The sequence below is a fragment of the Leptosomus discolor genome, chromosome 8 (assembly GCF_034619465.1).
Source record: "Leptosomus discolor isolate bLepDis1 chromosome 8, bLepDis1.hap2, whole genome shotgun sequence".
Taxonomy (NCBI): Eukaryota; Metazoa; Chordata; class Aves; order Leptosomiformes; family Leptosomidae; genus Leptosomus; species Leptosomus discolor.
In genome coordinates, this window is record NC_141398.1 from 33841007 (window position 1) to 33854192 (window position 13186).

Consider the following 13186-nt stretch of genomic DNA (forward strand, 5'->3'; position numbering starts at 1 on the left):
TAGAAACATCCATCATCCTTGCCCTGATCCAGAGCTGTAGTACAAACATCTGACACTTGTGACCAGGAAACTTCATCAGCACAGGTACCATCTGCTAGGAGGATTCTGAAAACAGGCAGTCCTCTCAAATAGAGGGCCAAAGCCATGTCCTGTCAGTGCCTTGGTAAAATATACATTCTTTAGGAGTAAGAAAAAAAACAAACCACCCAAGAGTTTCTTATACTTCTATGCTATTAAATTAATCTTACAGCAGAGGCATCTCCTATGCTTGATAATTCTTTGATGCAACTTTTTCAGTGAAAGGAGATGAGGGTAATTCCTCCCCGCAGTAAGCAAAAGCCTCAAAATCCACTCCTTGTTCATTACACCAAAAAGCTCACAAGGTCAGTTAATATCACACTTACTGCATTATATTTAAGACTCTTCAAGGGAATCTTTAATGGTTTGCCAAAATCCGATTCAGCAATTAAAGCATCACCCCAATATTTTCTTTTGAGCACCAAGTGAATGAAATGTTTTCAAATACCTTGCCTATTTACCAACTTCATGAAACACACTAAAATGCGGATATAGCCAGAAAGGCAAAGACATCACACATGGCCCTGTACAGTGCAATTCCATCTAACGCAAATTCCCTGTAAGTGTGATTACACTGAGACAGTACATGACAGCTCCAGCAGCTACCAGCACCCTACTCGCTTTTGCCCAGTGCACTTGGATAATTCTGCCCGATGCAGAAGTCACAGGGCAAGCACTCTACAAGGCTGAAAAAATGCCTAGACCTGAAATTAAGTGTCTTTTTACATTTGAACACCTCATAACAGCAGCTGCAAATCTGAACTTGCCAACATCAGCTTATGCTGATGCTCAAGGTTGTATTTGAAACCAACATTACATATGTGTATGCTATTGTCTATCTTCCACAAAGGCAGTTGCTCCAGCCCAGAAAGGACCTGTCCATTTGCTAAGAAAGGGGTTTCCCAGCGTGCAGAGGGCCATAACATATACTAAAGAGAAACTCCATACTTCATTAAAAATAAATACACAAGTCTCCTAGCTGCTGAGCCATCACTGCTCATAGCAAGCTGGCTTAAGATTTTTTTTTTTGTAGCATCTGTTAAATAAGGCTCCAACACTGTAAAGATGATTACTGGCATTAATAACCCAGAAAATATTCAGTGCAAGATACAATCCTCAAACTTGACACAGACATGGATCACTCAATCCCAGCCACACATCTTCCCCAAAGGAGGGGGTCCCTCCGACAGTCCTTGCAATCCTTTCACAAGCTGCCCCATACACAGGGAACATCAACAAGAAGAGCGTGGGAATCTGGTTCCCCTGCATTGTCCCCACTACCCTCTTCTCACCCTGGTTTTAGACCACCTTTTTCCAGGGAAAAGCCCCAACCAGAGTGACAGAGATTGGTCCTCTTCCAGCAGTTCAGATGTATTTGTCATGATGACCATCTACTTAACAGCATTTGGCCTCAGCGGGTCCCACAGTGAAAGAGAAGAGCAGACATCAGAGGACCCAGCTTCTGCCCCTGTCACCAGTTTCCCATACAAACTTCAACAAGTCTAAATCCACCCCTGCTCCTCCATCCCCAATCTGTAGATATGGGCATCCTAAAAGATGAAGCCAGCTCCAGGAAGGCAGGTTAAGTGCAATCCAATTAAAATACACGATCTACGTTACAGAGAACGAAAGCTCAGGACAAAAATTCTCAAGCTTATTCTCATCATGCCACTCTTGCTTAGAGCGAATAGGAGTGTCATCAAACACACCAACACAACATCTCATCCCCACCTCATATGTAAGGGATCAGGTCTCTCTGCACACAGACAGCAGAAGTGTGGGCTCAGCAGCTGCCAAAACATCTGTGCACATGAGGCCCAGTGAAAGATCACCTTCACCTCTGTGAACAAATCTGTAATTTCAAACAACAACAACCACAGTACAAACAATTAAATTTATATGAAGAGCTGAGAGACAGCACTATAATCAAAGGCATAAATAAGTCTGCTAGCTAGCATCAAATCTCACAAGCACACAGATCAACATTTATGAGATAGAAATGAGGTGGCTTGTGAACATAGACTTTCCTCATTTTAGGCATACGATACATCAAAGTATTTTTTCCTAGTGGTTAGATGGTGAAGTCTAGTAAAAATTATAGCCAGAATTACATTTCAGGTCCATGGTTCTCTCAAGCTATGCCAATAGTCATAGACTATGTCGAAATGTACTTTGGGCAGTTTAGCAAAGATGTTACCCCTATGAGCAGAGCATCTCATGACACTGATTTTTAAGCAGAATACTTCAGCAACATGAGTAATGAGTCCCACCTGTTAATCAAGGATACAAAATTCAGAACACATTCTCACATATTTGGATAATGCTGTACCCACAAACTAGTCTGCTTAGCACTCTGCCCATTAAATGAGTCTTTATCAGAGCATCTCATCCTGTTTAACTACGAAGCATCTTTCGTAACACTGAATTGTCAAGTTCCTTCAAGGCAAGCAGCAAGTCACAAAAGAGTTCTGCAAGCTCTGTCATGCTTGTTTAGTGATAGACTTCCACAGGCTACAGCTAACATTTCTAAGCACCTCTGCTCCAAATAGTTTCCACCTTATTTTTTATTCCTGCAGACATGCTGCCATTAACATGTCATAGAAGCATTACCATATCGAGCTGTGGAATTGCACCGAGGTAGCTATATTTATGGATTTTTTTGATGAATTGGTGCAAAAGCAGTTTACGAGCACATTCCTACTTACGTGAATTACTGCACCTGACAAATATTCCCTACGAGGAATTTGGGATTTTGTCTTCAAGGAGACTATTGAAGTAAGCAGAGGTTTGCAGAACCATGTCCCAAGACTCCCACCGATCAGTTCCTAAGTTGACAGAGATGCCTTTGCTAAGACGACACAGATCTGCAAGGCCAGGCTCCTCTCCCTGCGGCACAGTTAAGTTTTTTCTTTCAGGCCAGAGTGTGTTCTCAGTAATATCACCATGAATTTCATCTATTTCCTTTGATCTGTAGTGCTTTACTTGCATTCACAGTGGACCAAACAGGATCAGAACCTAACCTTTTACATACCTCTTTCAGGAACATTTCTGGAATTTATTTTAACACGCATGAGTTTGGCTGCAACCATTTCAGATGTCCTCTGAGCTAGTCTCTCTCCCCTTTCCTATCCCTACACAAAACAGTAACAGTCGCATTGTCTTTTATGGGCTGCGGAAGTGAAGGAAGGGGAGGGACTTCCAGGAATTTTTAATTTATACATTTTTCACAATTTTTTTTTTATTTTTATACATATATGGAACTATATGTAATGCGTATGTATAGATACCAATAGAAAGAATTCAGAGTGCTCAGTCTAGCCCTTGATTTCACATTTTTAAGCAACATCACTCCAGCACTATTTTAGTTCTCTCTCCTTGCTTGACTCTATTTGGATTTTGAAAAGCTCTCTATATTAAGGCTCCTCATTAGCCATGTGAAGTCCAGTACCCTAGAGACAGTATTTAATTCAACCACGACCTTCCTTCTGGGCATTTCCTGGCAAAAAGTGGCCAGATGGAAGGGCTGAAGATTGCCAAACATTCAATGCAAGGAAGTGCCAAAACTAGGGTCTTTATTGCAGATAAAAGCCATGGAAACATCAGAATGCAAACCAAAGTTGCTACCTTTTTTTCACCTCCATCTGCTTCACTAAAGCTGCTGCTGTGATGGAATTGAAGGCATTGGTTTTCACCCTGAGGTTAAACTCTAGCACAGTAGCAAATGACGGAAGTAATTTTACTCCCTGTGTTAAATCATTATGTTTATTCTTATATTACTACCAAACAAGTTCCTCACACTGTGTTCTCATTTTCTGTGCTCTTCACCACACTCATACTTAGGAGTTAGGCCTGATAAATAATAACTTTCATCATTAGCCCTGGCTGAGCTAAAACAAAGGATGCTATTATCTCTGTCCAAAGGAGAAGAGGGGGTAAATTCTCATCCCCCACAATTCCCTAAAATTCCCGTTACCCTGTGGGTCAGATCTGTGTATTAATAAGATCTGGTGTTCACGCTATCCTGTACACCAGTTCCACCATCTTGGAAGTGCAGCTGTAAGAGGCATCCACAGTGCTCAAGGATAATTACGCTTACACTTGCCAGGTACATGAGTCTTATCCGACACTGGTGGTCAGTGCCAGCTGTGTGGTGCATCAAGGCCTAGCCTCCTCTGCTCTTCACCACCATATTTTTAGCATAGCCAGCTCCTGAACAAGCGCAGAAAAACTCTTGAGACCTTTTGGGGACTTTTGCTCAAAGGTGTCCAAACTCACAGTGACCCAAAAATGAAACAGGATTGCTCCCAGTGTCCGCAACAATAAACCACCCTAATTAATACATCAACTGGCTTTATGCAGAGTACAGCTGTACCAATATATCTAGAGCTGGACTATACCAGTAACATGGACACATTTATACCAGCTGAATGCTCTAAATATATATGCAACCAACAGTTTATGCCTGCACAGGTGTGGGAATAACCTGTACCAAATACAGATGCCATTATGCCAGCAGAACAGCGTTCATGCCAGGAGTCACACCTGCTGGACTTCTAATGGCCATGCAGCAATTATTAAAGAAGCCACACCCCTTGCAGTCATAATTATACTGGTACAAAAATCTATGTGCAGACCAGGCCCTAAATCAATTTAGGGATGCTACACGAGGGATTGTTCTTGTTTAATTACATACCCATTTAAATCAATTTGTCTAAATCAAGACTTAAGGCCTGAAATCGTTTTTCATAAGGAGTGTGGTTCTGTTACCTGCACACACGCTGACCTTGTAAATTAAGTCCCTGGCTTTGACATCTCACTCTTATGAGCTAAGAATTTATTATATGAATAATAAACAAAAAGCAGTAGGGTAAACGCTTCTGCTTTGGTGGTTTGAGGAAACCAGAACAATTCCTATCAACTCCGGATAATGCTGTGGCAAACTGATATTAACAGTGAAGAGTGTTGTTGCATTGCAGTGGCCTGTAAAAAAAAAAAACGCCAATCTTGGCCATCCTAGAAATTTAACTCTATTTTCATTCTTGGTGCTTTGCCACCACTGTTGCTAAATGGGCAAAATCTACTGCACATACAAAGAAAAGGACAGTAAGTTGTAACATGTTTCAACACAATTTACCTTGTTCTCGAACAAAAGCAGACAGAACAACATATTTAGCATCTTGCAGAGTTTTTACCCTGCCTCCATCAGGGACTGTGCTCGACTATCCATGCTTCGAGTCCTACAGCAAATCTCTCTGTCATGTAGTGTCAATTTCAGGCATAGGAGGGCTTTAAGGAAAAAAAAAAAAATGGAGAGAGAGAAAAAGAGGCAACAGTGGGAGCCTTGAAAATCTAGTGATTTTATTCGCCCACCATTATTTTCCTTTCTACACATTTATCTACACATTCTTCCTTAATTCCCCTATTACTAATATTCTTCTAAAACCTGGAACAGCAGAAGCTGGACACAGGTCCTTCCTTTACACGCCACTGAGCACTCAGCAACACAAGTCCCCAAAAGCGAGCAACCATACAGGAAGTGACAGAGGGAAGGTCTGTTGAAGAGGAATCAGACAGGTCAGTACTACAGCAGGTGTCACAGTGGCCATTGCCTGTCAGAATGAAGGCACAAAGCTATGCAAGAAAGAATAATAATAATAAAAGATCTGTTTTCTGCTGTTTCACATGTTAGTGGAATGCAATAGTTTACTCCAGAAGTTAAATAATTACAATACTTAGCCTGGGCACAGCTCTAACAGTGGAAACACGCTTTTTATCAGGACCTTCTCTCATCTTCTTGCAGAAGAAAGCTATGCTACATGTTTTCTGTTTGCGTATCAGCATCCACAGCACAGTAGTGCCATCTTAACAGAAAAAAAAAAAAAGTCACACAAGATGCTATCTATATGATATCCACTCTACCAGCTGTGCCAGCAAGAGAAATACAAAGGATAATCCTTGCTAGCACAGCCACGAGACCAGACATGCATGCCTACACCTTCAGCAGTAACACAGTAATGCCTGCTTTGTTCACAGGAGAGGATTTTACCATTTCCAGCCCTTTCCTAGTTAACAACACATCAGTCAAATCTTTGTCAGCCATGCCAGAAGCCACACCTAAGAGAGCTACTTACCTTATTCAGCCATTTCATTTCAGCCACCAAAATATTATGGCATTGCTAATGCTAGGGCGTCACTGTTAACACTGACAAGGATGCCCAGGGAGGACCTGCGCTGGAAATAGCACTAGTGTGCACTAGTCTTCGAACAGATGAGTTTTTCCAGTACCACAGACAGTAGGAAAAATAGCTGTACTTGCCACCATTGCTACCACCAATGTAAGACCAGAACAGTGCAAGGATAATAGCATTCAAAGTGCAGTGAAACAGATAAAGGCTGTAAGGACTTGCTTACACAGATTTAAAAAAAAAAACCAACCCACACACATACAACAAAAAAAACCATACAAACGCACACCTGACTCATGTATTTAAAAGAAATTCAGACTACTCATCAAAAGTATCACCACCCTGACTACAGGCTCTGCCTAACAAAGCCTTCACTGTACTGAAGGTCCAAGCTCCAAGCCCCCAACAGCCGAGCAGATGGAAGGAGGGATTCTGTACTCTGGCATCAGGTTTTGCCATTTAAATCACAGGGAGAAGCAGGGCAACTGAGGGCTTGGGCATGCATTTGTTTCAGCCAAGTCACCTACAGGGCACAGTAATCAGACAGAGGATGGTAACTCCCTAAAGTTGAGAGATGCTGTTTTCCACACCCCTACAGCCTCCAGTTGAGTGGGCCCAAGACTAGCCCTGCAGCAGTCCTCAAGAGGTCCAGCCCATCCTGCTTCAGCTGCCCACACTGGTCTGGAGACAGCAACACAGTGTCCTTTTGGGATCCCAGCGACCAGGCAGTTGGTTCTAAAACAGTACATAGGAAACTCCAGCAACACAAACTGACCCAACTGGATAGAGGATTACAATGGTAGTCTAACTACCACGGCTAACACCGTTTAATACAATCACTTCAACTGACTGCTACATAGTCTAGGCAAATTTGGGTACGTCATCATGGCATGAGCTCAGTGCCCCAGCATCCCAAGTCTGGTCCATACTGGGCTCCCAACCTACCCTACCACTGCAACAACAGAACTGGCGGTTACTTTCAGTCAGAAGAGGACAATTGGGAAAAATGAAAACAGGCCTTTGATCTAAAGGCTGGAAAGGAAACAAGGAACAGGAGGAGGGGTGTGCTATATTTGGTTGGGGTTTTTTATTATTATTTTTATTTGTTTGGTTTTTAACCAGTACGTAAACAGTGCTCTTTTACCTTAACTGTCTCAGAGGCCAAATCCCACAGTATCTCTGTGAGTTTTACAGGAATAACACTGGAATTAAAGGTCTGCAGTACTGAGAGAAAAGGTCGATGGAAGAGCTAGGTGTCATTTTCTGTGGTATACCATCATCACGCAAGTGGGAAGAAGGCTTGCAGGCAATTGCCAGCAGGCTCTTCGGACTGACTTTCTAATATGTGCAAAAAAAGGCATCATAGCCTCTGCTAGCTCTGCTGATTAAAGGTAGACAGCACCTCATTTGACTCTTTCTTTTGCAATAAGATGACCATAATCCGCATTCAATATGCTGCGGACTCATCTGCCTTCCAAATAAAAGAGCATGCTCTCTGAAAGTCACTGCTGTTAGGTCAAATTTAAACTCAATATTGCAGGACAGATATTACATTGCTATTAATAATAAATAATCATGATAATGTTTTCCCTTAATAGAGCATCTCATCCCAAAGGATCCTAACCACTTTACAAACTCTGGACCAAGTTCTATCCACTGCTACAACCCTGCAACCTCTGCCTGATTTGCATGGGTGCAGAGGAACGTGGAAAGTAATTAGAGATTGCATCAGATCTGTGAATTACTTCACTGCAGCTGATGTTCCCCCTGCTTCAGGGGTAGATTCAGCGATAACATTGCCAATGCTTTAACAAGGAGTTCTCACAAACATATTCTGAACAGCAGACCTGTACTGCATGGCCGTGTGATGCCACTGCTTCCTGGGAAACAGTGGGAAGGTAAGGATCTGAGCAGTACTATTTATGTTCCTCTCTAAATAAAGATGCTCCCTCATGACCACAATCAAGTATAGCAGAAGCAGTGGTCAGCAAGCAAATTTAAGTGCTCCTTAAAAGGAACAACTTCTGGAGAGCTAGAAAGTCATACTCTGTGTAGTCCCCAGGCAGAACATACTCCTACCATGCGCTAGTACAATACAAACATTTTAAAATGTAATACTATGTAGACATGGCTGCAAACATGTGCAGTGAATATTCAGCGCACAGTTCACTGTTCCTGTCCCTAACTTAAGATGAAAGAGTAAGCAAAACCACTGTAAATAGAATTAAGGGCAGTATCTCCAGAACCATGCGTTAAAAACACGTGATACTTGATTCTTCCCAAAAGCAAAACATTTGCTCCCCAGAAACACTTACATGAACCTCAGGAGTAAGTTCTCTTTAGCCGAATTGACTTGACTCAAGGACCAACAGGACCAAGCACATAGAAACGTCTGTGCTTTCCCCTTCAACTTTGAGATGAAATATCATCATGGACTCCTCAGCACCACCTGCAGTACAACACTTCACTTGATGTGGCAGCTATTTAGTCACACAGGCAACCATTTCAGTCAGGATCTGAAGAATGCCTTATTTAATTAAACAAGAAGTAGGGATTACAGTTTTGAACTAGGTGGAGGGACGTGTCATATTGTCTGTACCAGCAACTCTTCTGATGCTGAGCACAAATAGGCACTCTGGTGACCCTGCATGCAAACACATTTCCCATGCCTGATCAGGTTTGGGATAAGACTGTATTGCTGATGCACATGGGCAGGGGAAACACAGACCACTTCTAGCAAACATGCCAAACTTCAGCTCAGTGAGAAGGGAAAATGCCCTTATTCAACACTAGAAGTGTTTTCTATGCTTACCTAAACATTCAGTCATTGATCTTCTTGACCACCAAGCAGCAAGTCAGTCAGGACACTCGTTTTGCATTATGCTACAGGGAACGAGTACAAACAATAATACACAAAAGAGCCCCTAAGCAAGCAAGATAGACTAGAGGTAGGAAAGAGAAAGGGTCAATCAGCCCCATTTTGTAGAAGTGAACCAGGAATTTGATTCCTTTCACACAGAAGTGACAGAGGCCATCAGCACATTTCACAAAAAATGCCATGGCTTTTATTCATGCTTTCAGTCATTGTCCAAAGCAGCCTGTTTTCCAGTTCTCTCTTAAACTTGCTCTGTTCCAGAGGCTTGCCCAACATTGGTCTAGCTCCTAAGAAAACTGCCACACAGAATTTGACCCAGCTCAGGATCCTGTTTCTAATACAGACAAGCAGCAGAGGCTTAGAGGAAAGTTTAACAGGACAAGTTTAAAGCTGTATTTCTCCCATTTTCTTCCCCCAACAGCTTGCAGGAAGCCACAGTTTGGGGACTTCCTCAACTGGGGCATGTATTCACACATTTGTGTTTTAATAGCAGTTGATGGGCCACCATGCCAAAAACATGTTTCAAGCAGCAATACATGACAGACATATCAGTGACAACAAAGCAACCGAGTTTCTCCCATTGCGTGGTCCGAGCTAAAGACAGCTGCAGGGACACCTGTTTTACCCCGCCTTCACCTCCAGAGTCCACATCAGAAATAGGCCAGAGCAGATATGAACCCACTGCAATTTCACAGTGTAAACACAGCTCTAGACAGGTGACAGAAACACCACCAACTGCTTCCGCAGGCTTTTACTTTTTAATAATGAAACCTCCCCAAATGAAAACACAGCTTTGGGCAACAAGCCAATTTAAGATAAAATAAAATACAGGTACAAAAGAAAAGTTGGTTCCTGTCTCTTCCCAGGCCAGCTATACCTCCTCTCATATGGAAGCCAGACCTGGGTGTATTAACAAATAACTCGTGTCTTTCTCAGCCTTTTCTGCTGCAACACAGGGCATCGTGTTTAGACCTCCTGAAGCCTCCATCTGTGAGTAAAACCTCTGGTATCCCTGTCTATGTCCTATCACTAGCTGCTGCACAACACTGTGCAAAATCTCAAGGGGAAGAAAAAAAAAACCACAAAAAATTAAGTTGATAAAAAGAAAAAAAAAATAAGACCCACATCCTTTCCTTATCATAATAAGGAATGTTTTTCCAGCTTCTGCTTTCCTCAATCTATAAGACATTGCCCCTGCTTACCACAGGCTTTTGAAACCCCCACTTGAATGCAACTGCACCGCTCCCCTCAAAACAGAAAATTCAGTGATTAAAGCAAAATAATCACTCCAGGGCACAGCAGTTTGCAAGCCATGAAGCACAAGCAGGACCAGAAGGAGCTGCCAGCAGGGAGGAATTCCTCTCAGCAGTCTGCGAACCACTGCTCTAGCCCCCTGTTTGCACCTGTATGAACATGCAAGAACTTTCATTGTTATATATCCAATGCCTGAATATAAAAAAAACAAACAAACAAACAAACCAACCACAAAACACAACCAAATAGTAAAAATTTAACTCTGAAATAACTGGGAGAAGAATTATTTATAGTCCAAGAACTATTTCTGTAAATAATAATCCCCTTTAAGTAATACACTAAAAAAAGAAATTATGACATGTTGCACATTATCACACTGTAACACGTTTAATCCCTAGTTAATGACCATTCCATGTGTTTTCACACGTTTTACCACCCCTGCAACACACAAATAACAACCGTTGGGGAACAGGAGGAAAACAAATTAACTAGAGGTGAAAGGGAACCGAGAACGATACAGTACTAAGGAACAGGCAGAAAACATCTTTTTTTTTTCCTCTCCAGTCTGTTGCTAGCAGATTGCATCAGCAAGTTATCAGTAAGCTCAATTGTCAGCATCATTCATAAATTCAGCACACGCTCAGGAACAGGATTTTTTTTTCTTCTTTAGCTGCAAATATTCAGAGAGGGACAAAACATAACATTACATTAAGCCCTCCAGCAAAATCACACCAAGTGTGTTTCTTTATTATTTCAGAAGTTTTATTCTTGTACCAGCTGCCTTGCATCTGCCTGAAACCTCGTGGGACTCTACCTGTAAGAGCACTTCCATGACCAACACCTGATTGTCACCAAATTACTGTGCGCCAAACGTGAAACCTTGTTAACTTGATACTGTCTTTTGTGGGGTATGGAATGCTGCACTACAAATCCATTCACACACCATTCTGGCAAGCAAGTCAGGCTTCTGGTGCAAGTATTGCATCTTGAGGGGAAAGTCAAAAGTAGATTATAATAAGACAAGCAAATGCTCTGACTCAGAGACAAGCATTTCCAAGTACAGAAGTAACATTGAGCAAGGCTTCCTGACAAATGCCTACACTGTACTTAAGGTTTTTTAGGTACTGCCTTAACTGCTTAATTTTAAAGGTTGAAAAGAGTGGCTGGCTGTGACACTAGCAACGTTTGAATGGTAACCCATTCTACCGAGTACGCCAGCAGCGATGTAACGCCACTACACGCCATACACGCCTACGAGGCTGACAGCGACGGCCACAGCCCCACAGAGATGCCGCCCCGGCGCCGACCCACCGCCCTGCCCTGTCCGCCTCGACGGGCTCCGCAACAGTGGTGACCCACAGCGTTCGCCCCTCGCTTTCACCCTTTCCCACCTATGCTCGTTGAGATAAATCAAGACTTCCTCACTCCGGAGGGCACTCCCACTGAAATCCATCAGAAAACAAGTTTTTTCAAGACCAGAGATGAGGAAGCTGAACGAGTAAAGCCCAGGCTGACGCTCACGCTAGAGAAGGCGAGACGCGGCCCATTTTCGCACGCTTGAAACCGGAGAAGCTCTCAACAGTGCGTGCCTACTTTTTCGGTCCCTCCCTCCCTTTGTACGTGGTCCTCATTAAGCCTCGGGTGCAAAAACGTCTCCTCCGCGGTCACCGCTTCCTGCCTCCCTCCCGGGGCTGCAGCCGAGGACCCGGGGCGGGGCAGGGCCGCCCCCCACCCCCGGCTGCCCCCAAGGCGGGAGCGATGCTCAGCTCCCCGCTCCCCTGCCAGGCGCCTACCGCAACCCCCGGCCAAACGCGGGCGGGAGGAGTATTTTTCTCCTTTTTACCGTGACTTTCTCCTTCTTAACGCGACACGGAGGACACCTGCTCCCTGCTCCCGCGCTGCATGGGCTGGCTGTCAGGCCCGGCCGGGCCCAGGCTTGCCCGAGCATCCCGGCGGGGAGGGTGCCTGCCTACCGCCCAGGACCACGCCGGCGGGGATGCGAGATATCACATCGAGCTGCCGCAGCGCCATCCCCCTGCCGCCCCTCGGCCTGCTACAGCGCGGAGCGCCAGCCCCCCCTCCAAATAACCGGGGAAGGGCGAGGGAGGGAGGGAAGCAAAGCAGAGGAAAAACTCCGTGCTGAGGTGGGGTTTCATTTCATTCAGCCCGAGGCGAGCGCGAAGCCCGAGCCCGGAGCGCGGTCGCCCCCCACCCCCGGCCGCCCCCACTCACCCAGGGTCTTGACGGCGACCTGCCGGGTGAGCGGCGGCGGCAAGTTGACGCAGACCAAGTCGACGTCCTGGTGCAGCAGCACCTCATCGATGCGGCTGGTGTAGAAGGGGACGCTCATCTCCTTAGCCAGCTCCTCCGCCTCCTCGGGCGTCCGGCCCCACAGCGCCTTCACGGCGAAGCCCTCCGCCTTTAGCAGCGGCACGATCACCCGCGCCGTCAGGCCGGTGCCGAACACCCCCACCCCGGGCAGCATGGCGGCGGCGAGGCGAGGCGGGCGGCACAGCGAGGTGCTCCCTCCTTCCCTCCCTCAACGCCGGCCGGGGAGGTCGGGAAAGGGAGGAAGCCCCCACTGGCTGGTGCTGCTGCCGCCGCCGCCGCCGGGGCCGGGACCAGCCGCCCCCCGCCTCAGCAGCACCGCGGCCGCCGGCTGCCCCGCCATGCCCGCACCATCACACACGCCTCCGCGGAGGCGCCGGCGCTGCCCTCCCTTCACGGACGCGGGGCGGGCAGGGAAAGCCGCCCTCCCCCAGCGGAGGCGGCCAACAAGTGCGGGGGGTGGGGG

The 13186-nt window shown here is 45.3% G+C and overlaps 1 protein-coding gene across 1 annotated transcript in view; it reads right to left on the minus strand.

Moving 5' to 3' along the window:
* GFOD1 (Gfo/Idh/MocA-like oxidoreductase domain containing 1) overlaps positions 1 to 12877 on the minus strand; it is a 66779-nt gene extending 53902 nt beyond the window's left edge. Inside the window, exon 1 of the mRNA XM_086469301.1 lies at positions 12625 to 12877. Within this exon, the coding sequence (XP_086325427.1) occupies positions 12625 to 12877 (253 nt within the window). The remainder of the gene's footprint in view (positions 1 to 12624) is intronic.
* Between the last annotated feature and the right edge of the window lie 309 nt (positions 12878 to 13186).